This window comes from Pseudorasbora parva, chromosome 4 (assembly GCF_024679245.1).
Source record: "Pseudorasbora parva isolate DD20220531a chromosome 4, ASM2467924v1, whole genome shotgun sequence".
Taxonomy (NCBI): Eukaryota; Metazoa; Chordata; class Actinopteri; order Cypriniformes; family Gobionidae; genus Pseudorasbora; species Pseudorasbora parva.
In genome coordinates this window covers 2430018-2457275 of record NC_090175.1, presented here as the reverse complement: position 1 = coordinate 2457275, position 27258 = coordinate 2430018, and the positions used below count along the sequence as shown (strand labels likewise).

Genomic DNA, 27258 nt, shown 5'->3' with positions numbered 1-27258 from the left:
CAAAAATGGCGCTCACATGTTTATGTGGTCATCTTGCTGTTCACAGCTGCTAATGCATAGGTTCTTACTTCTAGCTCAGCAATGTTTTGGTGCTACTTAAGAACCACTTTTCCTGTTTCGGAGCTGAGGCTTTGGGTGTGAAAAGACAAAGAACCGATTTGAAACTAGGCTCTGAACCAGCACCAGCACTGCCTTGGAAAAGAGGTAATGAACTCAGGAAAGTCAGATTTTAGTGCAGTGAAGTTAAACTCTAAATACTGCAGCTCATCAAACCTTTCTGGTGTTGAGTCTAGATTTTTTGTGAGAAAGCTCTCTCTTCACGCTTTAGATCTCAGAGAACTGTGGTTTGAGCAATGCAGTCACTGAGATACTCCTGTTCAAGACTAAAGCAAATGAACCAGTTCCTCTAGATGCCATTTATGCAGCTTGTTTACTGTAAATCTGATAATGAGAAACCAGTGTCCCATATCCATCCACACAGTCTGACACAACCCAGTTCAGTCTGTTTGCTAATTTATTATTGAACTGTACCTTGGATTCAAATGAATTTGTTTAGCTCAAATTCACATCTACACAACTGCACAACTACCTTATAAATGGCAGATGACCATATATTATACGGATAAATGCATTAATACATTATAACTTAAAACTGAAAGTTATGGTGGTTTGGATTGGAATTAGAATCTGGATCCTGTAATGTCTGATGAACATGGAAGAGATGGGATTGGTCATATTTTCTCTATGTCGCTTACTGGACCCTTTAGAACAGAGCTCCTCAGATAGCGGCTCCGCCAGATCGTGGGATATGATGACAGTAGCACCATTTTACTGTCCCTATAGTTTAAAATGAACAGCACGACAAAACAACAGAGAAGAACAAAAACAAAATTCAAAAATTGTATCTATCATATGTTTGTGATGACATTTTTCATGACATTTTTCATCTACATCAGTATATTAAGAGCATCCCATAAGGAAAGGAAAGATAACTAAAAATGTAAAATTACTAGTTAGTTTTCTGCTCATGGTGAGAGCATTTCGATTATTATGTACAATGTGTGTTTGTTTTTAGTAGATACTTTGATTTAAGTAAAATATAAAAATGGTCTAGACATGTCGAGGACTGATTTTTCTTTTAATATACCTGCTTCAGACAAACACACATTTACACTAATGCACATCAAAGGACCAAAATATATTAGTTTAACATATGAAGACATTCATATTAAATGTAAGGAAGCCAACACTATTTTGAATTGTAATTTTAAAGTTAAATTGAGGAAGTGGGTTAGAGTTACATTTTAATTAATTACTTTACTTTGCATTTAATATTTACTATGACTTATAAGTTATAATCTAAACACGTTATTTTACATAAACATTAAATGGTTTCAATTCTTCAAATGATACCTTTGTATTTAATGAATATTTCATTACCTGTAGTTTCATTAATTGAATTACCCTATATTTAAGTTTGTGTCATGTACACTGTCAGAATGTTTAGCACAATGCTGTCTATTTTTTGTTAATTAATGTTATGCTCCGTGATATTATTAAATTAACATGTTTATGAGGCTAATTTTATTAATGGAGTTTTTTATTTTTTGTTAGGTCAAGGTCAAGTTTATTTATATAGCCCTTTAAAACAACATAAATGCTGACCAAAGTGCTGCACAATATACTAAACAAAACATCCTCATACAATACAATTTAAGCACTAATAATAAAATATCAAAAGAAACCAAATAAAAGTAATAAAATTAAGACATGCAATATAAAACAATATTTAAAACTTTAAAAATTAGTATCAAATTAAACATATCCCTGAGAAATAAAAGTATGTTTTGAGAGAAGATTTAAACGTAGAAAGAGTATGGGAAAGTCTAATAGACATAGGTTAGGAATTGCAGAGCTTAGGAGCATAAACGGAGAAAGCTCTGTCACCAAAGTGCATCTATTCATCATAAAAGTGTTCCACACAGCTCCTATGATGAATTGAGGGTGAGTAAATTATGGGCTAATTTTAATATATATATATGTGTGTGTGTGTGTGTGTGTGTGTGTGTGTGTGTGTGTGTGTGTGTGTGTGTGTGTGTTTCCTCTAGATTGGTTAATAACACACAGCACACAAACATATTTGAACTGTCTCAGACTAGACCTTTTATGGTGGATTGGAATAAGGAGACGAGACCCTCTTCTATCTGTGATGAAAATGTAGAGCAAAAACCTTGGTCAAAACCAATACAATGCATGTTTGATCATTTTAAAATGAATTGTTAATCGCTTAATCTAAACAGAAAAAATATTCTCAAATAATTTAATAAAAACCTGATTGACCCGATATATGGATCTCAATTGTTTTTATCGCAAATCACAGCAATGTTTAATATTAAAAACTTAGAACAGAACACGATTTAATCATTTTAATAATGATATAAATATTTTTCTTTCTTCTACCCATTGAGCACACATGCACTGACAGCTTCTCATAAACTTGGTCGCAAATTAAAATAAAAAGCTAATAAAAAAGTTTCTATTAACAGTAATTTTAAATATAATATAATATCATGACATTGACTCAACTGCAGATTTTCTTTGTAAAATGTAAATTCTGAACTAATTAATTTGTGCATGGCTGTACTAACAAGAAAAACAATTAAATAAATAAAGCTACATGCTTGCAAGACAACAGAAAACTAATGGGTGTCTGAACTTTATCAGCACTGTCAGAAAAAAGGTACATTGCTGTCACTGGGGCGGTACCCTAAGGTACAAAACCGAAAAGGTACTAAAATGTACCTTTAAGGTACTACTATGTTCCTTTAAGGTACTAATTCGCACTCTTAAATAACTGATATGTACCTTTAAAGGTACTAATATGTACAATTTAGGGGTAAGTAAGGTACAAAGATGTACCTTTTCACTTTTGTACCTTAGGGTAATGCCCCAGTGACAGAACTGTACCTTTTTTTCTGAGATTGAATGATGCCAAACAGTTTGACAGTTCTGTTTGACATTAGACACTGCACATTTCATGTGTCTGTTCTAGCCCAAACAAACTATACATAAACAAACACCCTTTGCATTGCACACTGCATATTCAGAAAAATTATCTATTTCATAGCACAAGACGAGTTTTAGGATAATTTTAAACTGTTAAATGTAATGTAACACTAAATCCATTCAATTCAGGAACACTAAATAATCATCTTCATCGAAAGATAGTGAGTGGTGGGTGATTTATGAGGTAGGCATGTCATTCATATTTAGGGGAGCAATTTGACGAGAAAGTGACACCTCTGGCCATTGATTCTGTCGGGTCGTTTGTCCAGTCACATATACTGTATGGACAATCCAACCCAAAATGGCTCAGTTTTTCTATATATCATTCTTTGTTGAGTGGTAGAAGTGATTTTACACAGGATATACTGGGTTAACGGCATGCATTTCCAGTGTGGGGGAATGGATTGTTTTCCCGCACGCCACGCCCCCAGCTATGACATGACACCGACCAAGTCTATGGAATTTGGCGGTTTACCTGGAGAAACCAGTTTCAGTCTCAGACGTCATGCCCACGAACCATCTGAATGACTGGCTGTGCGAGACTAGAAGCAAACAAACTGTTTAGTTTAAAATACCTCTATAGGTATCCGAAAGTAAAAGCCACAGTGGTTTTCAACAACAAGGGACAAGGCTGAAACATTCCCCAGTGGGAGAGTTTTACTTGGTAAGTAGTTACACTGCTTGTAATGAGTTAGATTATTTAAAATGATAGAACTGTGTAAAACGTTTGTAGCTGAGTAATCACCTGCCTGTGAGACCAACTGTTAAAAGTAAAATACAAATATAAAATATAACTCTTTAAATATATGTACGCCACTCTTAATAACAATTTTCAGTGAACAGATTAAATAAACAAATGCATTTATTCATATATCAAGATGCTTTTATCCAATGTGACAATTATTTGAGTAAATTGGGAGCTTTCAATTCACCCTTAAAAAAATTACCGTGGTTTTATTACAGCATTTGCATTAAAACCTTACAGTAACTACAAACTTAACCATAGTTTCAAAATATATGGTTAGTACAGTCACGATTACCACAGTTTTACTCATTACTACAATATTGCTATAGCAGAACCATGGTTTGAATAATTTTTAAAATAAAAAAACATATTTACTACAGTTTTACCTTAGCAAAACCATATAGTGCATTTGACATATACATAAGTATCTTTACAGGAAATGCATGTTTTAAGGTTACAATTAAAAATTATTCTTTAAACAGCCATTTCTGACAATAAAGAAATGTACAAATGTCAATAGCTCTATACATTAGACATTACATGTCGTGTTTATTTGACGTTGATTATGGTCACATGACAAGCAAGTAAACATATCAATTATTAAATCTTTTCTATATGTGTTCTATTTTGAGTGCTGCATGTATATATTATTATCATTAGGGCTGTTGTGATTACTAAATAATTACTAATTAAGCGTGATTATTTCAAATACCCACGATTATTGTGCTTGGTTAGAAGGCACAAGGGGCAATCATATACCAAAGGACACAGGGTTCCCTCTCAAATGGATGCTTGCTTTTACTTCCAATTTAAAAAAAAAAAATTCTCTGTTGGGGCTTGTGGTAAGAATAGCGATTTAATTTTCATTAGTAATTTTGGCTATGGGTTGTTAGATCTAGCATTCTGCCCACTTTAAATGTGACACAGAGATCATTGAATCCAAATCATTGAATGCAGGTGTTCAGTCACTTCCATGGCCACAGGTGTATAAATCAAGTACTAGGCATGCAGACGCTTCTACAAACATTTGTGAAAGAATGGGAACCTCTCAGGAGCTCAGTGAACTCAAATGTGGTACCGTGCTAGGTTGCCACCTGTGCAATAAGTCAACAGCTCCAGACCTCCAAACTTCTGTGGCCTTCAGATGAGCTCAAGAACAGTGGAGAGAGCTTCATGGAATGGGTTTTCATGGCCGAGCAGCTCATCCAAGCCTTACATCACCAAGAGCAATGCAAAGCGTGGGATGCAGTGGAGTAAAGCAGCCGCCACTGGACTCTAGAGCAGTGAGACGTGTTCTCTGAGTGACCAATCACGCTTCTCTGTCTGCCAATCCTATGGACGAGTCTGGTTTGGCAGTCGCCAGGAGAACGGGACTTGCCTGACTGCATTGTGCCAATTGTAAATTTTGATGTAGGGGGGATTATTGGGTGGATTGTTTTTCAGGGGTAGTCCTTGGCCCCTTAGTTCCAGTGAAAGGAACTCTTAATGCTTCAGCATACCAAGACATTTTGGACAATTTCATGCTCCCATCTTTGACTTTGTGGGATTAGTTTGGGGACGGCCCTTTCCTGTCCCAAAATGACTGCGCTTCAGTGCACAAAGCATCGGTCCATAAATACATGGATGAGTGAGTTTGGTGTGGAGGAACTTGACTGGCCTGCACAGAGTCCTGAGCTCAACCCGATAGAACAGCTTTGGGATGAATTAGGGCGGAGACTGCGAGCCAGGCCTTCTCATCCAACATCAGTGCCTGACCTCACAAATGGGATTTTGGGATGTCCCAAAACTTTTGACAATATTGTGTGTGAAGTATATATGTATAAGTATATAAGTGTATTAATAGATGCCTACTTCTGTAGATCTCTATAGTCTGAGGAGATGGAGACGAGGGGCACTGCAGCCTCTTCAAATCCCAGCTGTGTGTCTATAAAGAGTACCAGATCCATAGATTATCCTCCTGATCTCAGTGATAAAACAGTGTCTGCTGACCGCAGGTAAGCGGAAAACTCTAATATTGAGTATCACATGAAGCATGTAATAAATATTGGCTGAATCCTATGATTGATGTTATATATAATGAGTTAAGCATTTTTTTATTTGATCTTTTTTACTATTTTACAATATATCCTTTTATGAACATATAAAGACAATAGTATAACCATAAAAAGTTATTCACTGTGGAAAACAACCCATGTGCACTAGGGGTGTAATGATTTATTGTTAAACGATATATCGATAGAAAAATGTGACAATGTATACTGTTGATGGAAACGATATGATTTGCGATATAGATATATTTTATCCAACGCTCACCTTGCTGTAGTAGGCCTATTTATACTGTATAATTCATCCAAACACAAATGTATAATGTATAATGTATATAATCTGTAATGATCTAATGGGGGAATATTTTTGGGTCCTAATAATAAAACACAAATGATAATAATGTTATTATTTAACAAGGATAAAAAAGTTTAAAAAATACACATTTAAAAAAAAAACTCTTCTTTATGATGGATTACAATATCGAGATACATATTGTATCGTGAGTTCAGTATCACTTGAATTGAGCATATAGGACTTGATAGTACAATCCCTTTGAGTAATCAGCACTTTCTAAGCATCGTGAGTGGGTAGGGGTAATCACTTCATGGGAGTCATCAGGTGGGCAACCTCCTTCTTTAGTGTTTCATTGATAGGCCTACGACACCTCAAAAGGGCTCAACAGTAACACCTGGCATCCCAGGTGTGCTCCCCTCTGCTTGATATAAATTGAATCGTGACACAAGTGTATCGTTACATCCCTAATGTGCACAGAAATAGACAGAGTTAGCTAGTGCTAAAAAGTTATCTTGGGGTAATATTAAATTCTCCATTTGTGTCTATCAGTTCTGAATCACAGTAAATATTTCTGTTTTCACTCAGTGGTAAGAGGGATGATCTGATCCAGGTTCAGCCCAGATGTGGAGTTTGTGAGCAGGTCCTGATAGATCCGATCTCTGTCATCTGTAGACACATTTTCTGTAAACAATGCATCAGTTTCTACTGGGATCAGTCTAGACCATCAGAAGACTTTGACTGTCCTCAGTGCAGAAAGAGATCCAGAACACACACAGTCATGAGAGAATCCAGTTCTGCTGGTTCTGCTTACTCTTACACACAAGCAGCCCTGCAGGAGGCGACTGGAGACCGGCAGAAACCAGTGGATGATGAACTAAAGAAAGTCAAAGACAGGCTCAAAAACAGCATGAAAAACAAGTATGAGAGATTATTTGAGGGAAACAAACTGCAAGAGAATCAAACCCTCCTGAACAGGATCTACACACAGATCTACATCATAGAGGGAGAGAGGGAAGGAGTGAATGAAGAACATGAGGTTTTACAGATGGAGAAAACAGCCAGAACACAACACTCACAAGACACTCCAATCTACTGCAATGACATCTTTACAGCCTCACCTGAACCGGGACGTGAGGATGAGCAGATCAAGACTGTTCTTACTAAAGGCATCGCTGGAATCGGAAAAACCGTCTCTGTGCAGAAGTTCATTCTGGACTGGGCAGAGGGAAAAGCCAATCAGGATGTAGATTTCATTTTTGTGCTTCCATTTCGAGAGCTGAACTTGATCAGAGATCATCAGTACAGTCTTCACAGACTTCTGCTGGACTTTCATCCTGAACTTCAAGATCTGAACTCAATGATTTATGAGGGATGTAAAGTTGTGTTCATCTTTGATGGTCTGGATGAAAGCAGAATCACACTGAGGTTTTCAGACACTCAGAAAGTTTCTGATGTGACTGAGACTTCATCAGTGGGTGTGTTGATGTCAAACCTCATGAAAGGAGAGCTGCTTCCCTCAGCTCTCATCTGGATCACCTCCAGACCAGCAGCAGCCAGTCAGATCCCCTCCAAATACATCAACCGTCTGACAGAGATTCAGGGATTCAATGAGCCTCAGAAGGAGGAATATTTCCAGAAGAGAATCAGTGACGAGCATCAAGCCAACAGAATCATCTCACACATCAGAAGAGCAAGAAGCCTCCACATCATGTGCCACATACCCGTCTTCTGTTGGATCTCATCCACTGTGCTTCAAAAGCTCCTGGAAGAAGATCTGAGTGCAGAAATCCCTCAAACTCTGACTGAAATGTACATCCACTTCCTGGTAAATCAGATCAACATGAGGAATCAGAAGTATGAAGAGGGAGATCCAGAGAAACTCCTGCAGTCTAACAGAGAAGTGATTGTGAAACTTGCTGAAGTGGCTTTCAAACAGCTGATGAAGGGCAATGTGATGTTCTATGAGGAGGACCTGAGAGAGAGCAGTATAGACGTAACTGACGCCTCAGTGTACTCTGGGATCTGCACTGAGATCTTTAAGGAGGAATCTGTGATTCATCAGAGGAAAGTCTACAGCTTCATTCATCTGAGCCTTCAGGAGTTTCTCGCTGCCTTCCATGTGTTTTACTGTTATTTAAGCAGCATTGTGGAGACCCTCAAGTTTTTTAATCCAATGCATAATCTGCTTAGAGGAGCAGTAGATAAAGCCACTGAGAGTGAGAATGGACATTTGGACATGTTCCTGCGGTTCCTACTGGGAATATCGCTAGAGTCCAATCAGAGACTCTTACAGGATCTACTGACACACACAGAGAACAGCTCAGAGAGCATCAGGAGAACCACACAGTACATTAAAGAGAAGATCAAAGATGGACATGGACTCTCCACTGAAAGATCCATCAATCTGTTCCTCTGTCTGCTGGAAGTGAAAGATCAGACTCTGTCTAGAGAGATTCAGGAGTTTGTGAAATCAGACAAACACTCAGAGAAGAAACTCTCTCCTGCTCACTGCTCAACAATCGCCTACATGCTTCAGATGTCAGAGGAGGTGCTGGATGAGCTGGACCTAAAGAAATACAACACATCAGATGAGGGTAGAAGAAGACTGATACCAGCTGTGGTCAACTGCAGGAAAGCACTGTGAGTGATTAATTGTGTTACAGTGAAGCTTTTTAAAAAGTGTTCAGCATTGAATACTTTATACATTCTCAAATTTCAAATTATGCTAATACAATTCAGTACATAAAAAGCTTAAATGGTTAGTTCACCTAAAAATCTAAATTCTATTGTGTTTCTCATGTTCTTCCTTTCAAGACCTTCATTCAACCTCAGAACACAAATTAAGATTTTTTTTAAATGAAATCTGAGCGCAGCCCCCACGCCCAATTTCAAGTACCCTTAAAAGTCGTAAAGACGTGTTAAAATAGTCGATATGAATTCTAGGGGTGGGAGTCACAGGGTACCGCACAATGACGAATACATGGCTCACTATACCGATAATACCATGATACAGCAATTATGTAATAATAAATATATAGCTTTACAATCCTATAACGATACACCACGATATCTGTCTAACTATGAAAAAAATGTCTGTGAGTGCAGATTATCTCTCTTTATTCAATACCAAACTGTTAGAAAACAGCTAGTTTTTCAGTCTGTAAATTAACATTTTATGCTTATAATTTTGAAACATTTAAATGCTTCTTTGTGTAAACTGATACATTTAACTGCTTATTAACTTGTTTTATATTTATCCGTGGTAAAAGCACAGCTGCTGGTTTATCTAAAAATGAACGTCTCCTCCATCTTGACATTAACACTACACTACAGGATCATGTGTGCTCAGATGACTTCACTCCTATTGGTTTTTGCTCCTAAAGTCAGTTAGTTAAATATATATATCAACTTTGTCATGTTGTTGGACATCCATGCATACATTCTCTCGCCAATGGTCACAGTCACTCATGTTAGTCACTTAAATTCCCAGTTCTCCACTGAAAGAAATGGGATCATGTGGCTTTGCCATAAACGAGAGGACCAGGCCTGGACTTTCCATTGTGTTTTGTGTGGCAGCCGTCTGTAAGGGGGTCCATGTTTGAACTTTTGCTGGTACCTTGAACCTCCTTCTTCCCTGAACTACAAACCGTGTTACACTGGTGGTGAAAACCTGGGAGGAAGGAGGGACAACCTGCTGAAAAGGATTGCAGTGCTGAGGATGTCGGGCAGCAAAACGGAGAACTTGCTGCTGCATGAGAAGGAGCGGAGGAGTTTGGTGCTGTTTGCCAGAAAGCTAGCTGCTGACTGTCCACAACTGTAGGAACCAACGCCATCTGCCAGGAGGTGAAGGAAGATCAAGCAACCACCAAGGAGTGTCCAGTACCATCATATGGCACTGCAAGTGAGAGCCTCTCAGCTGGTTGAGGACTAAGTGGCAGTGTGTCCGGACCAAGACCAATATTTATTTTTTGCTTTTCCTCCCACCCCTTTTAAATTTGACTTTGTATTAGGTTGCAGCCAGATGCAGCAATAACGACTTGTTTAGTTAAAGACAGGACCACTTTATTCAGTAAACCACTGTTTAACCTATTTTATGTGAAAACAGTTGATACTATTGAAATACCAGTTGAAGAATTGTCACAGCTGATGCACCGATGAAAAAGAGCATAGTCTATTTGGAGCAGTCTTCATTTATTAACAAACAAAAAACACTAAGATACTAAAGATAATCAGAACTCAGCACAAAACAAAACATTAACAGAGCAACCAGCTTTTATCAAATAAGACTAATAGAATACAGTCTCAATATATACTAACCAAATCCAATGAATAAAATAAGAAACAGGTGCAGTGTATTAATCAAAAATTGAATAACCATGATAACAAATTTTAACAAAGTAATCAGAACAGGAAAAGTGAAAAACCAACTAAGAATACAACTCAAACTGTGACAAAATATGATACGAAATAAGTTAAAATAAATTGTCTTGCTGTCTTTCAGTCTTGCTGGCTGTAGTCTCACTGAGCAGACCTGTAAAACAGTGGTATCGGCTCTACAGTCCTCAAACTGTGTCCTGCGAGAGCTGGACCTGAGTAACAATGACCTGCAGGATTCAGTAGTAAAACTGCTCTCGAATGGATTGAAGAGCCCGAACTGTCAGCTGGAGATATTGAGGTGTGTAAGAACATAAGGAATAATGTGCAGTCATGTTTATATGTGTCTGTAGATGATCTCTCTCTCTCTCTCTCTCTCTCTCTCTCTCTCTCTCTCTCTCTCTCTCTCTCTCTCTCTCTCTCTCTCTCTCTCTCTCTCCCCTCTCTTTCTGTTTGTAGGTTGTCTGGCTGTATGGTGACAGAGAAAGGCTGTGGTTATGTGTCTTCCGCTCTGAGTTCAAACCCCTCACACCTGAGAGAGCTGGATCTGAGCTACAATCATCCAGGGGATTTAGGAGTTAAGCTGCTCTCTGACAAACTGCAGGATCCAAGCTGCTATCTGCAGACACTCAAGTATGTGGGAATCTAAATAAGATACCTTATTGGTTGGAGCCCAAACTTTGCATGGAATATATATAAAAAAGTTTTTCTTCCAACAATTTTCTGCATGTACTGATAAAATCATTATATTAGCTCACAAAATGTATTTGTAACATATTCTTTATTGTTGTTCTAGCATAATATATGTTACAATGTCTTCTTCTACAACTGTATATTTAAAAGAATTTAGAGGTAAAGTGCAATATGGGCAACATTTTCTTTTTTGCTCGATGTAAATCTAAGATTAAGAAAATGTTTGCTAAATACAACAGGAAATTAATTAGAAAATATAAAGAATTTGAAGATGCAGAAATGTCATGGTAGGCGGCTGCAAGGAAATGCATGACAACTGAGAATACAAGGAAATAGTCTTTAATCCAACATTTTACAGGAACACTCAGGGAAACATTAGAAGACATTAAACATAGACGACACCAAAGAAAGAAATGAATGAAGACAGGACTTAAGTAGACAGAGGAACAAACGAGCTAATGAGTTAACAAGATTAATAAGATAATAAGTGAACAAGTTCATTAATCAAATACACTTTGAAACTAGGTCAAACATGCAAAAGCAAAACCAAACTCAATGAAAACTAAATAAAAACAGAGCATACATATGTTACAAGAGATACCTATATTATAATATTTATATGTTAGTTACTGAATGTAAACAATTTACAATTGGATATAAAAAAAAACTTTCTGATGTTGTTTAAAGATTATGTACATAGATCCGATCACTTTTAACTCTTTGGCTGTTCACTCGGGGTTCAAAGACATTAAGGGATGTTTTTGGCATGTTTTTTGCAGTCCGAGCACGATTGTTCCCGGCACCCCCTGCAGCGTTGGTCTGGTTTCACAATTAACGTGATTCTATCGAACCCTTGTGAATTTGCATTTATCTTACGTTATCACAAACGTGCACGCTGCATGATAGAAAACAGAACGTGGGTCAATAGATTTAGTTTTTTTTATTAATTTAGTGCTATTATATGCGGCTGTGCAAATGACACTTGGGTTTACTATATGCACATTCCATGAAGGCAGCTTTCTTCTGTTTGGAAACAAATTCTTTTGAGGAGACAGTCTATTGCCATTCATTTACTGCCCTGATTGCACTCGTTATGCTCGCTGCAGTCTTGCTCTCGGACGTATACAAGGTTATCAACACTATCATCCCTTACATGTATTCTTTTGAACCGTGCCCCGTTTCGAACTGAACTGCCAGTGTGAAAATGCCCTGAGACATACGGCACGGGAAATCAGATTTGGAACAATTTGTATTGAGAAATGTGCTGTATATTTAAATATGACTTGACTCCTTATATCAATGGACTGTATGTGAATAACTATTCTGTATGTTTGTGTGTTTTAGTTTGGACCATGGAGGGCCCTTCAGGATCAAACCAGGACTGCGAAAATGTAGGTTCTTTCTCTAACACACTCATCACACACATTTAATGAAACCAAATTATATTAATAAACTGTTTTTATCTGTCATCTTGTGTCCAGATACCTGGGATCTCACACTGGACCCAAACACAGCAAACACTCAACTCATCCTGTCTGAGGGGAACAGAAAGATCACATATGTGAAAGTTCATCAGCCGTATCCTGATCATCCAGAGAGATTTGCTGATATTCCTCAGGTTCTGTGTCGAGAGAGACTGACTGGACGCTGTTACTGGGAGGTTGAATGGGGCTCCAGGGATGTTGAACAGGGCTCTTGGGCTCGTATAGCAGTGGCCTATAAAGGAATCAGCAGGAAAGACGGGACTGTCTGTAAATTTGGATACAATGACAAATCATGGTGCCTTTTCTGCACGAATACTGGATTTGGTGTCTGGTACAATAATGAGAGCACTAGCATAAAAACCCATGTACCAAAATCTAAAAGAGTTGGAGTGTATGTGGACGTGTCGGCCGGCACTCTGTCCTTCTACAGCGTCTCTGACACACACACACTCACACACATACACACATTCAACACCACATTCACTGAACCGCTCTATGCTGGATTTAAAGTTTTTGAGTCAGAACTGTCTTTGTGTCAGATTTAACAACAGACACACACAGTCGACAACATTTTCTACCTCCATCTTAATCTTGGTCATATGGCTATTGATAAAGAAACCTGATGTATATAATATATGAATTTAACTACAGAAATTGTAAACGCAGAATGTAGTACATGTACATATAGATAAAACACATTTGTAAAATAATTTGATGTTATAAAGAAACGTGAATATTAGGACAAACTAGTTAAATAGTCATTTCCTTACTAAGTCATACTTTAGATGTGTATATTGAGTCACAATATAGGCACAGGTTTAGGTTTCTCTTTGGATTCTCTGAGCAGTTCCTTTTAATCTGTCTCAATGATCCTCATGCAAGTGAATCAAAGAATGAACTTGAATAAAAGGATGAGCTTTACAGTTTAACTGTAAAGCTCATCCTTTTATATAAAATTCTTTCTTAAGGTTAAGATCTAAACGGTAAATATCCTCAGGTATCTTTTGACGTGTGCTACAGCAATTCCTGCTTATGAAATTAGAAGTTTTCAGCAGTTTTGTTAAAGATTCAGATGTCAGAGGTGTTTTTAAAGCTTCACAAAAGGACTGGTTTGGGGAATGCTGATTTACTGGGAGCCACCTGTTTTTTTAGAATTGGGCTAGGGAAACAAAAGTGAATAAACTGGTTTCACTAGACAGGCTATTTCTGTAGAGTTTACTGTAAACCTGTGCTGGTTGCAAACATTGTGTACTGTCAAATATAAGATTCAATAAACAATAAACACCAAAGTTTTCGTATTTTTTCATCATTTCCACAGTTATGGAGTCTTCTGGCCATACAACGACATTTCCAAATAATCACATTATGTCTAAACAAAATGTGGACAAAAATACTCTAAAAGGACTTAACAACAATTCAAAATCAATGCAAATACTGAAACAGCTCAATAAGCCTTCACCGTGTCCTAACCAAACGTGACATACTCTGCCATATGTAAATGCCGCCAAGAGTGATTATAGCGACTGATTATAGTTTTCCCCTGTCTTACAAAAAAAAAAGCGTTTTTATCCTTGGTCCAGTTTGGTTTAGATTTCTCTCTCTGTAAAGCTGGTTAGCATATTTTGAACATCCTCCGATGTCATTGCTGGAATCATAAAATACACAACTAGTATTCTAGAAATAAGCCCCCAAAACACAACATGTGCCTGTAATAAATGGATAATGGACTTGAAGATGACAAAAAGTTTAAAAATAGGCTTGTTTGCCTCTTCAACAGTGGTGGATGAATGCATATACTGGTGGTATATGCTAAATAAAAACTGGTGGTGGTTGAGGAGATTCCCCCTTCTATGTAAAAGCGCTTTGAGTACCTAGAAAAAAGCGCTATATAAATGTAATGAATTATTATTATTACTTCCATTGATGTAAATACTGTATATGAAGAATAAATTGTTTGTTTTTTCAAGTAAATTTACATTTACACAAGCAGCGCAGCGCTTTGTCATACAAGGTAAGATGTAAGCTGAACATGAAGACAATACAGCGATATTTGCCAAGTATTTACGACAAATATGTTCAAAGACTGACATTCATTTCCATGGATGCAAACTTCCTTTTTGAATTTCTGCAATTGTAATGATATTTACGTTATTTGTTACACAATGCACAAATAAATATTTAGCAGTTTTCAGTATATCAGACAGAGGGAGTGAATGAGTAAAAAGTAATGATGCTGAAAATTCATCTTTGATCACATTAATAAATTACACTTTACTATACATTCATATCGATTAATAATAATAATAATAATAATAATAGTAATAATATTTCACACATTATTAACTATTATTAACTACCATACCAGAGTATTGTTATATTGACTGATGTATTGAACTGTCTATGTGTAAAAATGGTCATGTAGGTCAGGAAAGACATTATAATGTAAAGAAGTTTGTCAGTCATTCATTATTGTTAATGATAAGCATTTATATTAAAATGTAAATAGCATTTATATTTGTGTATGTTAGTGTGATAGTACGTGTTAAAAATGGCTCTGTGTATAATGAGCTGGTGAGTTTGCGCTTTGCAGAATGTGTTTTTGAATATGATTGTATTTTCTTTAAGAAAAATAATATTAGATGTGTATGGTTTCACTTAAAACTTTTATATTGTGTGAGGCCTTGTGCACACAAACCTAAACTCTCACTTTATATTTATAAACAAACACACATTTACACTAATGCACATCATGGCAGAGGACCAAAATATTAGGTGCTTAACAATATTAAGAGGTTTTGGATTTTTACTCTAGATGAATTCATAACAGTTTAGCACAGAAGTATTTGCCTGAATCATATCAGACTGGACCTTTAATGGTGGCTTGAGTTGAGGAGCCTGACATGTAGCGACCCCTTCTGGAAAGAGAGAGAAAGTTCTCCTTTAATGTTTATTATGTCCACAATTCAGAATTGAATCAACAATAATTAAAAATTCCTGAATTTGAATTGCTTTCTAAATTGATTTCAATTCTGTTTAATTAAAACACAAAATGCAAAAAGTATTCAGTATTTTTTAAATCTGAATTTAAGGAAGCAGGGTTAAATTAAAACTGGAATTCATATATTTGTGTTTAATTGAGTTTGCATTTATTTTTGAATCCTTCACTATTATTTGTTATTATGACACACACAACAAATGAGGTAAACATTAGATGACGTTAATATTTGAAATACAATCTATAGATATGTGTATGTATTTTTTGCATTTCTTAAGGGCCATATTTAATTTTTTTAAAACAGTTAGAATTGGACTTTATAACACAATTATGAGGGAAAAAGCCCGAATTGTGAGATAAATAGTTGCAATTATCTTGTAAATTGTTTTTGTCAGAAGAAACCATTTGAAAACTTTTTAATCACAAATCAACTTGAAGTTTGAAATATGATTTGTGTAAACTAACGTTTGCTTTATATACAATTATAGTAGGCTACTTTAAAATGAAACTAATTCCTCCACACACACACTGAGCACGCATGCGCTGACGGCCTCTTCGTGAGATTTTTAGTGAAGTATAGTCCGATTCATTTCCGCGAACCGGTTCTTTCGGAGAGTTTGTTTCAATGAACCGACTCCAAAGAACGATTCGTTCAAGAATCGAACATACGTCATCACCTAGTGTTTTACCTGAAGCAAACCAATCCGCATTAAGTGCTCTGTGATCGCGTCAGGTACACGGAATAATTTATCTTTGCTAACATGCCCTGAAAGTTAGCTTTGTGTTTGAAAGCGAAATTTTTGGTGAACTTGAACTGAGTTAAATGTGTTAGCTGTTAACACCTAGGCAAACGAAAGTAAAAAGCCACATAGGCTACATTAGTTTTGATCAACAAGGAGCAAGGCTGAAACATTCACCCGCGGGAGAGTTTTGGTAAGTACTGAATAAAGTAACACTGCATGTAATGAGTTAGGTTATTAAAAATGACGAAAGTGGAAATAAAAACGATGTTTATAGACGTTGTAGAAATCATCGTTTGAATTGAGATTCGTTAGTATTGACAATAACTGTAAACTTCAGAAGTTGCTAAAAGTCTTGTGTTTTTGATGCCTAATTAAATGGCATCATGCCTACTTAACTTTTGTAATATTAGAGTTGGTAAATTCGGTTAACCTAACTTTAAACGATTTAAAGAATATATTTTAAAGAACAGTCTTATAAAGAAAGATAATAACATTCTAAATATAAAATATTTTTGATTGTAAATTAAGATTATAAGAACTGTTTAACATTTTGGGATTGAAATAAGAGTGAAAAGCATGTCATTGGGTAAACACCTCATAAATGTCTAATAACTCAATGGCAGGTTTGGCCGGTTCTCACAGATTTTGACATCCTCCATTTTGTTTTGCTTTGTGCAGTTATACAAAAATGACATGCTCTTCTCAAATGGCAATTTTGTTTTTAATAATCCCACTCACAACATCAGGGCCAAGCTTAAAGTGCAATTTTAGTCTTAAAGGGATAGTTCACCCAAAAATGAAAATGTGATGTTTATCTGCTGACCCTCAGCAACATGTAGGTGCGTGTTTCTTCAGTAGAACACAAATGAAGATTTTTAACTCAACCGTTGCTGTGTGCCAGTCATATAATACATGTGAATGGGTAACAAGTCTATGAGAGCAAAAAAATAAATAAACACATGCTTAGACAACATGCACAAAGAGCCCTGTGGCACATGACGACACATTGATATCTTAAGACACAAAACAATCAGTTTGTGGTAGAAATCAAGCCATATTTATATAACATTTACAACGCTATATCCAACAGCCTGAAACGTGCTTCACTTCCGGTAAGATGAATATACACTCTTTGGCGTTGTGTACGAGATTCACTTCTGGCGTTGGCGTAAACTACGCCAGATCGTGTATACCGGAAGTGACATCTTTACACGTACACATAGAGAGTGTGTATATTGACCTTAAGTGTATATTGACCGGATGTTATGCCCTTACATGACATACTTTGATTGTGTAAAGTGATGTCATTACATTAATGAATTAACTAATTAATAATTCACTTAAATAAATAAATGTACATAAAATAGCTAGCTTGGATGCCAGCCGAACTTAGCTCCGCCCACAACATTTTTAGGTCGGGAAGTTCTGTCTGGACTTAATCCATAGAGGAGTGATTATGCCTGAATAGAAACTGAACAATGAAATCATCAGGGCGGGCTTTAGACGATGACGTAAAGGTGATAAACAGTAATGTAACCATGCACGTCATCAAAGGTACTTGGATTATATTTGTTCAAATCCTAAACGGAGATCTTGTTTGTATCTGCATCACCTTCACTATTTCTCTCAGAAATGATGATCATGTTGGTAAGTAATCATGTTCTCGAACATTTATAAAATAAATATCTGCAAAATAAGGGGGATAGAGCACTTTTAATAATTTATGAAACAGCAGTTGTTTTTATGTTGGAATCTGTACATTTCTGCAAATGGCCTTGATTATTTTCACTAGGACTACAACAACTAGTCGATAAAATGGATAATAATCAATCATGAAAATCATCGCCAACGATTCTCATTATCGATTAGTCGGGTCTGCCATCACTTTCCACTAGTCGCACCAAATCACAGCACTGAATAACGTATTTCTATAAGTTTCAAACTTTACTGAACGAGCTCCGGGGCGGGGGGTGCACTTCAAACAGACAGAACGCAGTTAACGACAATTAATATTCAGTGAAATATTAATTCATATTAGCTGAAATATCTATACCTAAACGTTACATTTAGGTTAAACAGTGTCATTTAATATAAATGTAAGACATTTCTTATAGCAAATATTTACAGCAAAAAGAAATTACAGAAACAGGTAACTTTGTCCAGAGCGAATGTGTGTGAGTTCATGCAGAACATTCCTCTTATCTGGTAAAACTGAGTGTTTGGGTTTTTGTTTTTCTTTAATATAATTTTAATGTAGGGATTCCAACTGTTCTTTTACTTATCCACACAACATATAGTTAAACTAGGGATTGAAGCAAAACCATGGCTAATTTTGTGGTTTTATTTATTATTGTTGTTATTATTATTGTTTTGTTTTAAAACCATGGTTAAGTTTTGTAAGTTATATTTAGGTATTATTAGCATTCAGCTGACACATTCGCTTAAAGCATTGGGCAGGATGGGGAGTGTGTTTTGTCAGTAAAAAACAATAACAAAAACTTCTAACACAGTGTGGCATCCATTACCACATTAGTTGTTGTTATGACTGGAATCTCTTATTATTGTTGTTGGTTTAAATACATTTGTAAATCAAATAGAATGTTGTAATGAAGGTGTTTTTGTGTCTCATTGTCACAGTTACTCGATTAGTGTGTTTTGTATGGAGAATGTGAATTTTGTTCCATAAATAACCTATATGTATTTTCTATAGACTCTGAATGAGGGCTGCTGCAGCCTCTCCAGAACCCAGCTGTGCATCTGAGGACTGATAAATCCATAGAATTACCCCCGATCTTAATGATGGAGCAGTACCCTCTGTCCTCAGGTGAGAAAATACACTGATATTAAATATAATTGGAATTTGCTGAATCCTTTCATGTAATAATGAGTAAAGCATTTTAAAGTTTAATGGTAACTTGCTTGTTATATTGTTTGCAAATTATCCTTGTATGAACATGTAAAGATAATAATAAAACCAATTAAAGGTGCCCTAGAATGAAAAATTGAATTAACCTTGCCATAGTGAAATAATAAGAGTTCAGTACATGGACATCACATTCTGTGAGTCTCAAACACCATTGCCTCCTCCTTCATATGTAAATCTCTTGAATCAAAAATACCACAGAAAAAAAAGTGCTTCTCAACATTAACCCAACCGTGACGCAAGCGTTGGGGATCATTTATATGCACGCCCTTAACATTTGCATCTGTCCAAACATGTTCATTTTCAGGCAGAACTGACGAAGCCGAATCCTTGAGACTGCAGGTAAACAAAACACTCGAAGATAGCAAATACAGCTCTCATGACATGTCATGTTTAGGCTGTGCAGGAGATGTGAGGACTTTTCATATGTCAACAGTCATGGTTGAGGTTTATTATAATCGGATACCACAACAAATCGTTCGTTTGTTCGGCCCACTTCAAGCAAGCTTCGCTCAGCCTCTTAAACTGAAGAAAGGGGCAACTGTATTCCTGCAAGCAGGCAGGAAGTAGTGAATTATCCACTTATTGACGAGCTGTTTAAACAATTTCTTATTAAATTGAAAGTTTCTTAGAGAGACAGCATTGTCTAGATAACACAAGATGCTAGTACAGTAACAATAGGAAACTCCAAGTACCATACAAAACTAAATAGTGTGTCTAATGACGAAGGGTAGTATTATTTTGTATTACAAAATACAACCGTAGATACGTTGCTTACAGATTGTTCACTCAATCCTTCTAGCAAACGCCACCTTTTCCACCATATGAGTTAAAACAACAGTAATTTGACAAGGCTATTCATTTTGTAAAAATATAAGTTATATATTTTTATTTTTGAGCACTGAAGTAGGCCTATGATGTTTTTGCATGCTTGTATTAAGAGTACATCACAATCACTGCGTAGCCTACATTGTGACTAACGTTATATAAACATGCAATATCGTTGACGAAAAAAGACAAGTCTAAAATATTGACTAAATGACACTTTAAGCAGAACATCTCAAATGGAGATAGCTTAAATACAGCTTACTTGTTTATTGGTTTTTTTTGATCATCCGCGCGTGCACGAGAGAGAGAGCTCATGTGCATATGGTTGCCAGACTGGATATGTTTAGGTATACACCAGATGTGTTCTTTTCACAGAAAAGCTCTGTTTGGGGGATTTAAATTACTGAAACGAATGCAAGCTCTTTCTCGTGCGCGGATGATCTGAAAACACCAATAAACAAGTAAGCTGCATTTTATCAATCTCCATTAGAGATGTTCTGCTTAAAGTATCATTCAGTCGGTCTGTGTTCTGTCAGGACTCACGAGCCACTTCACTGAACTGCTGTGAGCTGCTGAAATAAGCCAATCAGAGCAGAGCTCAACATTAATATTCATGAACTTTCCAAATAAGGCAAAAATAGAGCATTACATCCTAGCGACAATTTATACGGTTGTAAATGGACCTGTAAAACTGTATCTGGACAATTTTTTCCTTAAAGGGGTACTTCAGCGCTGGGAAGATGAATCTGTATTTAAACTGGGTCATCAATGTAGTAGAAATGTGAAATTATTTTTGAATTTAGTGCTTTCTAGACTGAGAAAAGACAGAAAATGTATTTTTGTCTCATGGGGATGAAAGACTACAATTCACAGAATGCTTCGCTGCCCTGTGAGGCCATTCCCAAAGCCACCTAGGTTATTGGATTACTGTGACTGAGTTGAAGACACTACAATTAAAACCTGAACGTGTGTGTTCAATATAAAGAGTGAGTCACCGCGCGAGTATCACAGCACTGAGCACTAACTGTAAGAGAAATTAGCTCGTGATGATGACAGCTGAGGTAATCGCGACTACACTCGCGGCATACATTCACAACGCGAGTTCAGTCTGGCGCTTTTCAGTTCATGCCTTTGCAAGCTTAACTTTCATAGAAATTAATTTGAGAAGTTAAAACACTTACATTGCTCACCATAGCTCCGTTTAAATGAGTGCCTGCAGCTGCCTGCTGAGCTCTCCGAGCTGAGTGTAACCCATGAGTGTAACCCATCCCCCGTGCGCGAGTTCAAAACATGCGGAAATGGCTCCCTCTGCTGGCTGTAGTCTTTAGCCTTATTCCAAACATTCCTCCTATGATGCAAATATCGTCAATTTGCATCATAGGAGGAATTTTTCCAGAAATAAAATGCATAAATCTCTTGTCTCAGGGGGATATAAGGGGGGAAAGCACAATCATTTGATTATACTTCAGGGTTTCTACTGATACAAAGCCATATGCTAATCGCTGAAGTAACCCTTTAAATAAGCCACATACCCTCTATGTAGATATCAGAGAACAATTTAACATATTGTTTCAACTCATTCTAGGGCACCTTTAAAAAAGTTATTCATTGAGGAAGCATCCCATGTACACAGAACTGACTGATAATGGAATTTGTCAATTTTTTTGTTTATTGTAGCAATAATTGTTTTTGCAAAGGTGAGCTGGTGCTAATACATATTAAAATAATATAAAAGCTAGATTGGGCAAATAAATACTTACATTTCCCCGTTTGTGGTTATCAGTTTTTATGTAAATATTTATTCTTTGACACAGTGGTAAGAGGGAGGATCTAAACCAAGTCCAGCCCAGATGTGGAGTTTGTGAGCAGGTCCTGAGAAATCCGGTCTTTGTCACTTGTAAACACAATTTTTGCAGACAGTGTATCAGTTTCTGCAAGGATCAGTCCAGGCTATCAGAACTTTGACTGTCCTCAGTGCAGAAAGAGATCCAGAACACACACAATCATGAGAGAATCCAGTTCTGCTGGTTCTGCTCTCTGTTATACACAAGCAGCCTTGAAGATAGCATCTAGACACCTGCATAAACCAGTGAACGATGTATTTCAGAGACTCAAAGACCTACACAAAACCAGAATGAAGAACAAGTATGATAGATTATTTGAGGGTAACAAATTACAAGAGAATGAAACCCTCCTGAACAGGATCTACACACAACTCTACATCATAGAGGGAGAGAGGGAAGGAGTGAATGAAGAACATGAGGTTTTACAGATGGAGAAAACAGCCAGAACGCAACACTCACAAGACACTGCAATCTACTGCAATGACATATTTAAAGCCTCACCTGAACCGGGATGTGAGGAGAAACACCAGATCAAGACTGTTCTTACTAAAGGCATTGCTGGAATCGGAAAAACCGTCTCTGTGCAGAAGTTCATTCTGGACTGGGCCGAGGGAAAAGCCAATCAGGATGTAGATTTCATTTTTGTGCTTCCATTTCGAGAGCTGAACTTAATCAGAGATCATCAGTACAGTCTTCACAGACTTCTGCTGGACTTTCATCCTGAACTTCAAGATCTGGACTCAAAGATTTATGAGGCGTGTAAAGTTGTGTTGATCTTTGATGGTTTGGATGAAAGCAGAATGACAATGATGTTTTCAGGCACTCAGAAAGTTTCTGATGTGACTGAGACTTCATCGGTGGGTGTGTTGATGTCAAACCTCCTGAAAGGAAAACTTCTTCCCTCAGCTCTCATCTGGATCACCTCCAGACCAGCAGCAGCCAGTCAGATCCCCTCCAAATACATCAGCCGTCTGACAGAGATTCAGGGATTCAGTGAGCCTCAGAAGGAAGAATATTTCAGGAAGAGAATCAGTGACGAGCATCAAGCCAACAGAATCATCTCACACATCAGAAGAGCAAGAAGCCTCCACATCATGTGCCACATACCCGTCTTCTGCTGGATCTCATCCACTGTGTTTCAAAAGCTCCTGGAAGAAGATCTGAGCTCAGAAATCCCTCAAACTCTGACTGAAATGTACATCCACTTCCTGGTAAATCAGATCAACATGAGGAATCAGAAGTATGAAGAGAGAGATCCAGAGAAACTCGTGCAGTCTAACAGAGAAGTAATTGTGAAACTTGCTGAAGTGGCTTTCAAACAGCTGATGAAGGGCAATGTGATGTTCTATGAGGAGGACCTGAGAGAGAACGGTATAGACATCACTGTGTATTCTGGGATTTTCACTGAGATCTTTATAGAGGATTCAGTGGTCCATCAGAGGAAAGTCTACAGCTTCATTCATCTGAGCATCCAGGAGTTTCTTGCTGCCTTTCATGTGTTTCACTGCTATTTAACCAGCACTGTTGAGACCCTTACGTTTTTTGATCCACTGCATAATTTGCTTAGAGGAGCAGTAGATAAAGCCATTGAGAGTGAGAATGGACATCTGGATCTGTTCCTGCGGTTCCTGCTGGGCATCTCACTGGAGTCCAATCAGAGACTCTTACAGGATCTACTGACACACACAGAGAACAGCTCAGAGAGCATCAGGAGAACCACACAGTACATTAAAGACAAGATCAAAGATGGACATGAACTCTCCACTGAAAGATCCATCAATCTGTTCCTCTGTCTGCTGGAAGTCAAAGATCAGACTCTGTCTAGAGAGATTGAGGAGTTTTTGAAATCAGACAAACACTCAGAGAAGAAACTCTCTCCTGCTCACTGCTCAACAATCGCCTACATGCTTCAGATCTCAGAGGAGGTGATGGATGAGCTGGACCTAAAGAAATACAACACATCAGATGAGGGTAGAAGAAGACTGATCCCAGCTGTGATTAACTGCAGGAAAGCCATGTGAGTGTAATAATGAGGAAAACATCAATGCATAGCAGAAATATCCTTTATGATATTCACAAGAAATAAAGTCACATTGGATTTTGAAATGTAATAATTAGATAATAATAATTTTACTCTCTTTCAGTCTTGATGGCTGTAATCTGACTGGTCAGTCCTCTAAAAGTGTGGTATCAGCCCTCCAATCCTCAAACTTTGTCCTGCGGGAGCTGGACCTGACTAACAATGACCTGCAAGATTCAGGAGTGAAGCTAATCTCTGATGGACTGAAGAGTCTAAACTGTCACCTGGAGATACTGAGGTATTAAGAACATATAAGGGATAAGGGATCCCTTCAGTCAGCTACTCATTAATTTGAAGTGTGTTTGTTGACTGTGTATGTCTGTAGGTTGTCTGGTTGTATGGTGACAGAGGAAGGCTGTGGTTATTTGTCTTCAGCTCTGAGTTCAAACCCCTCACACCTGAGAGAGCTGGATCTGAGCTACAATCACCCAGGGGATTTGGGAGTAAGGCTGCTCTATGACAAACTGGAGGATCCGAACTGCTATCTGCAGACACTCAAGTATGTGGGAATACAACTATGAATGTTTGCAAACGTATTTCTCATCTTATTTTTCATCTCTGAATGTAGTGATGAGAGTATTGGACTGTGAACTGCAGACATAATTGTCTTAAAGTGTTCTCCCTTTTTATCTCGCATTCATACCATATTCATGACTGCTGTTTTTAAATATCTAGTAACATTTCTCTGTAAAAGTGCAACATCCATCTACATCTAAAATGGAAAAAAGTATTGAAAATGAAACTAAAAACATTAAGAGGATTGAGAAGGATAGTAGAGAGACATATGAGGTTATTTATAGGGTGCATAGTTACTAAAGGCAAATAATTCAAAACAAATTAAAATATTTTTAGCAGCTTTGTCTGTTCATTGGGGGTTAAAAACAATTAAATCATATATCCTGTGTAGAAGTTCAGTAGGACCTGAAGACACTGAAGCATAAGACATGTACAATAAAGCCATTTTAGAATGATATTGAGGAAAAAAACGCTATAAACATAGCTATGATTTCACTCCTTAACAGATTGTATATGAATAACTATTCCAAATACTTACGATTCTATATGCATGTTTGTTTGTGTGTGTTTTAGTTTGAATTATGGCGATCCCTTCAGGATTAAACCAGGACTACGGAAATGTAGGTTCTTTCTCTGACATACTCTTGCACATTTAATTATAAGAAATTTGATTAATAAAACAGTTTTTTATTATTTGTCATCTTGTGTTCAGATGCATGTGATCTCTCACTGGATCCAAACACAGCACATACTCAACTCATCCTGTCTGAGGGGAACAGAAAGATCACATATGTGAAAGATCATCAGCCGTATCCTGATCATCCAGAGAGATTTGCTGATATTCCTCAGGTTCTGTGTCGAGAGAGTCTGACTGGACGCTGTTACTGGGAGGCTGAATGGGGCTCCAGGGATGTTGAACAGGGCTCTTGGGCTCGTATAGCAGTGGCCTATAAAGGAATTAGCAGGAAAGAAGGGACTGTCTGTAAGTTTGGATACAATGACAAATCCTGGAGCCTTTTCTGCAATAGTAATGGATTTGCTGCCTGGCACAATAATATGAATAGTAAAAAAACAATTCAAATACCAAATAATTTACAATTTAATAGAGTAGGAGTGTATCTGGACTGGTTGGCTGGCACTCTGTCTTTCTATAATGTCTCTGACACACACACACTCACGCACTTACACACATTCAACACCACATTCACTGAACCCCTCTATGCTGGATTTAAGATTTTTCAGTCTGCACTGTCTCTGTGTCAGATTTAACAACAGAAACACTGATAAAGTGCTAAAATATACTAGCGATGCACAGGTCATGATTTTTCATGGCCAGGAAAAATTTTTGCCAGGAAATGTGGCAATTTTAATACCAGTTGCCAATTTTTTTTATTTAAGCAAATTTATATGTTGTTAATTTGCTTTATAACAGGTAAACTGGCCTCAAACAAAAAATGTTTCTAGCTGTTTGAAATGAGAAGAAACCACTGCATTGTAATCATTATCCAAACAAAGATGCTACACGTGTAAAGTGAGCTGTTGTACTATTTACAAATTATATAGCATGGATTTCCAGATTTAAAGCAAAATTTTAATCGTCTGATTTAGATGTGTTCGATTATGCAAAAATATATATTTTTAATTTGTGTACATTACAATTTTAGATATGCAGTTTGTTTTATTTTGTGTTGCTTTTTTCCTTTTAAATGTGTATACACTGTTGGCCTTTTCTCAGATAAAAAAAGTAATAAATACAAATATTATTTGACACTAACTTACTATATGTTGCTTATTTATAGTAAAGTTGCTCTGTAAGTAAGGCTTAAGGGATGTGGCAATTGATTAGGAGTTAAAACACAGACTAGGACGGGTGCTTTATGTATATGACAATGTCCACTGTAATAGAGATAATGTGATAGATGAAGAAGGCTCCAGAAACTTTCATCGCCTGACTGTCAGACACAAGACTATAACATCCACAATCTCACAGATAAATATTACTCAAACTCAGGGGAAATATTCAAAGGTATTCATTGATACCTACTTTGGGTTTTCACTGTTTATCTGTTTATGAAATCAGAAGAAAAAAAAACAGTCAGTAGTTCTCTTCAAGGTTGAGAAGTTAGAAAAGTTTAATAGGAGGGTGGTGGATTATCATGAGATCTGGTTTATGGAATGTGAAGGAAAACGTAATAAACCGGTCCCTCCTGATGTATTTCCGGCAGTTTGTTTACTGTAAAGGTGCTGTATGTTTTTTACCTGAAATTTTAAGAGAGAAAAAAAAACTATTGTCAGTAGTATAGAGGAAACCAAGCAGCTTTGTTGCTCAATGCATTATTGTTCAGAGTTTGGTGGTAAAGAAGTACATTTACTTGAGTATTATTCTGGAATCACTTTGCTTTTAAAAATAGATTTAAAAATTAGTACTTTTACTTTAACTCGAGTAAATTTCACTTTTACTTTGGATAAATATTTCTATAGGTACTTGTACTTTTACATGAGTTGTTTTTAGATATTCTACCCATCTCTGTGGTTATGTTCTGTGTTCATAAACTGCAGTACTGGGCCAGCCCCCAAGAGGCTGTGAGAGAAAATGGTATGCTGTCAGAGTAGTTGAGGAGAAGAAT

The 27258-nt window shown here is 36.9% G+C and overlaps 1 protein-coding gene across 2 annotated transcripts; it reads left to right on the top strand.

The window, feature by feature from the left end:
• The first annotated feature begins 3671 nt into the window (after positions 1 to 3671).
• LOC137072657 (NLR family CARD domain-containing protein 3-like) lies at positions 3672 to 26394 on the top strand. 2 transcript variants are annotated; one of them, XM_067440561.1, is made up of 7 exons: positions 3672 to 3730; positions 5671 to 5805; positions 6737 to 8791; positions 10653 to 10826; positions 10985 to 11158; positions 12563 to 12609; positions 12700 to 13979. In XM_067440561.1, the coding sequence occupies exons 2-7, from the start codon at positions 5690 to 5692 to the stop codon at positions 13245 to 13247; spliced, it is 3114 nt and encodes a 1037-aa protein (XP_067296662.1). In that variant the 5' UTR covers positions 3672 to 3730; positions 5671 to 5689; the 3' UTR covers positions 13248 to 13979. The 2 variants fall into 2 exon arrangements, with proteins under 2 accessions (XP_067296662.1, XP_067296663.1); XM_067440562.1 differs by lacking the exons at positions 3672 to 3730; positions 5671 to 5805; positions 6737 to 8791; ... (2 more) ...; positions 12563 to 12609; positions 12700 to 13979 and adding exons at positions 16271 to 16630; positions 19151 to 19264; positions 22006 to 24052; ... (2 more) ...; positions 25205 to 25251; positions 25344 to 26394.
• Positions 26395 to 27258: the final 864 nt, after the last annotated feature.

Coding starts and splice junctions, on each gene's coding strand:
- LOC137072657 (XM_067440561.1), top strand. CDS start 5,690: ATGGAGACGAGGGGCACTGCAGCCTCTTCAAATCCCAGCTGTGTGTCT. Junction 5,806..6,736: donor ACAGTGTCTGCTGACCGCAG/GTAAGCGGAAAA, acceptor GTTTTCACTCAG/TGGTAAGAGGGATGATCTGA. Junction 8,792..10,652: donor GTCAACTGCAGGAAAGCACT/GTGAGTGATTAA, acceptor GCTGTCTTTCAG/TCTTGCTGGCTGTAGTCTCA.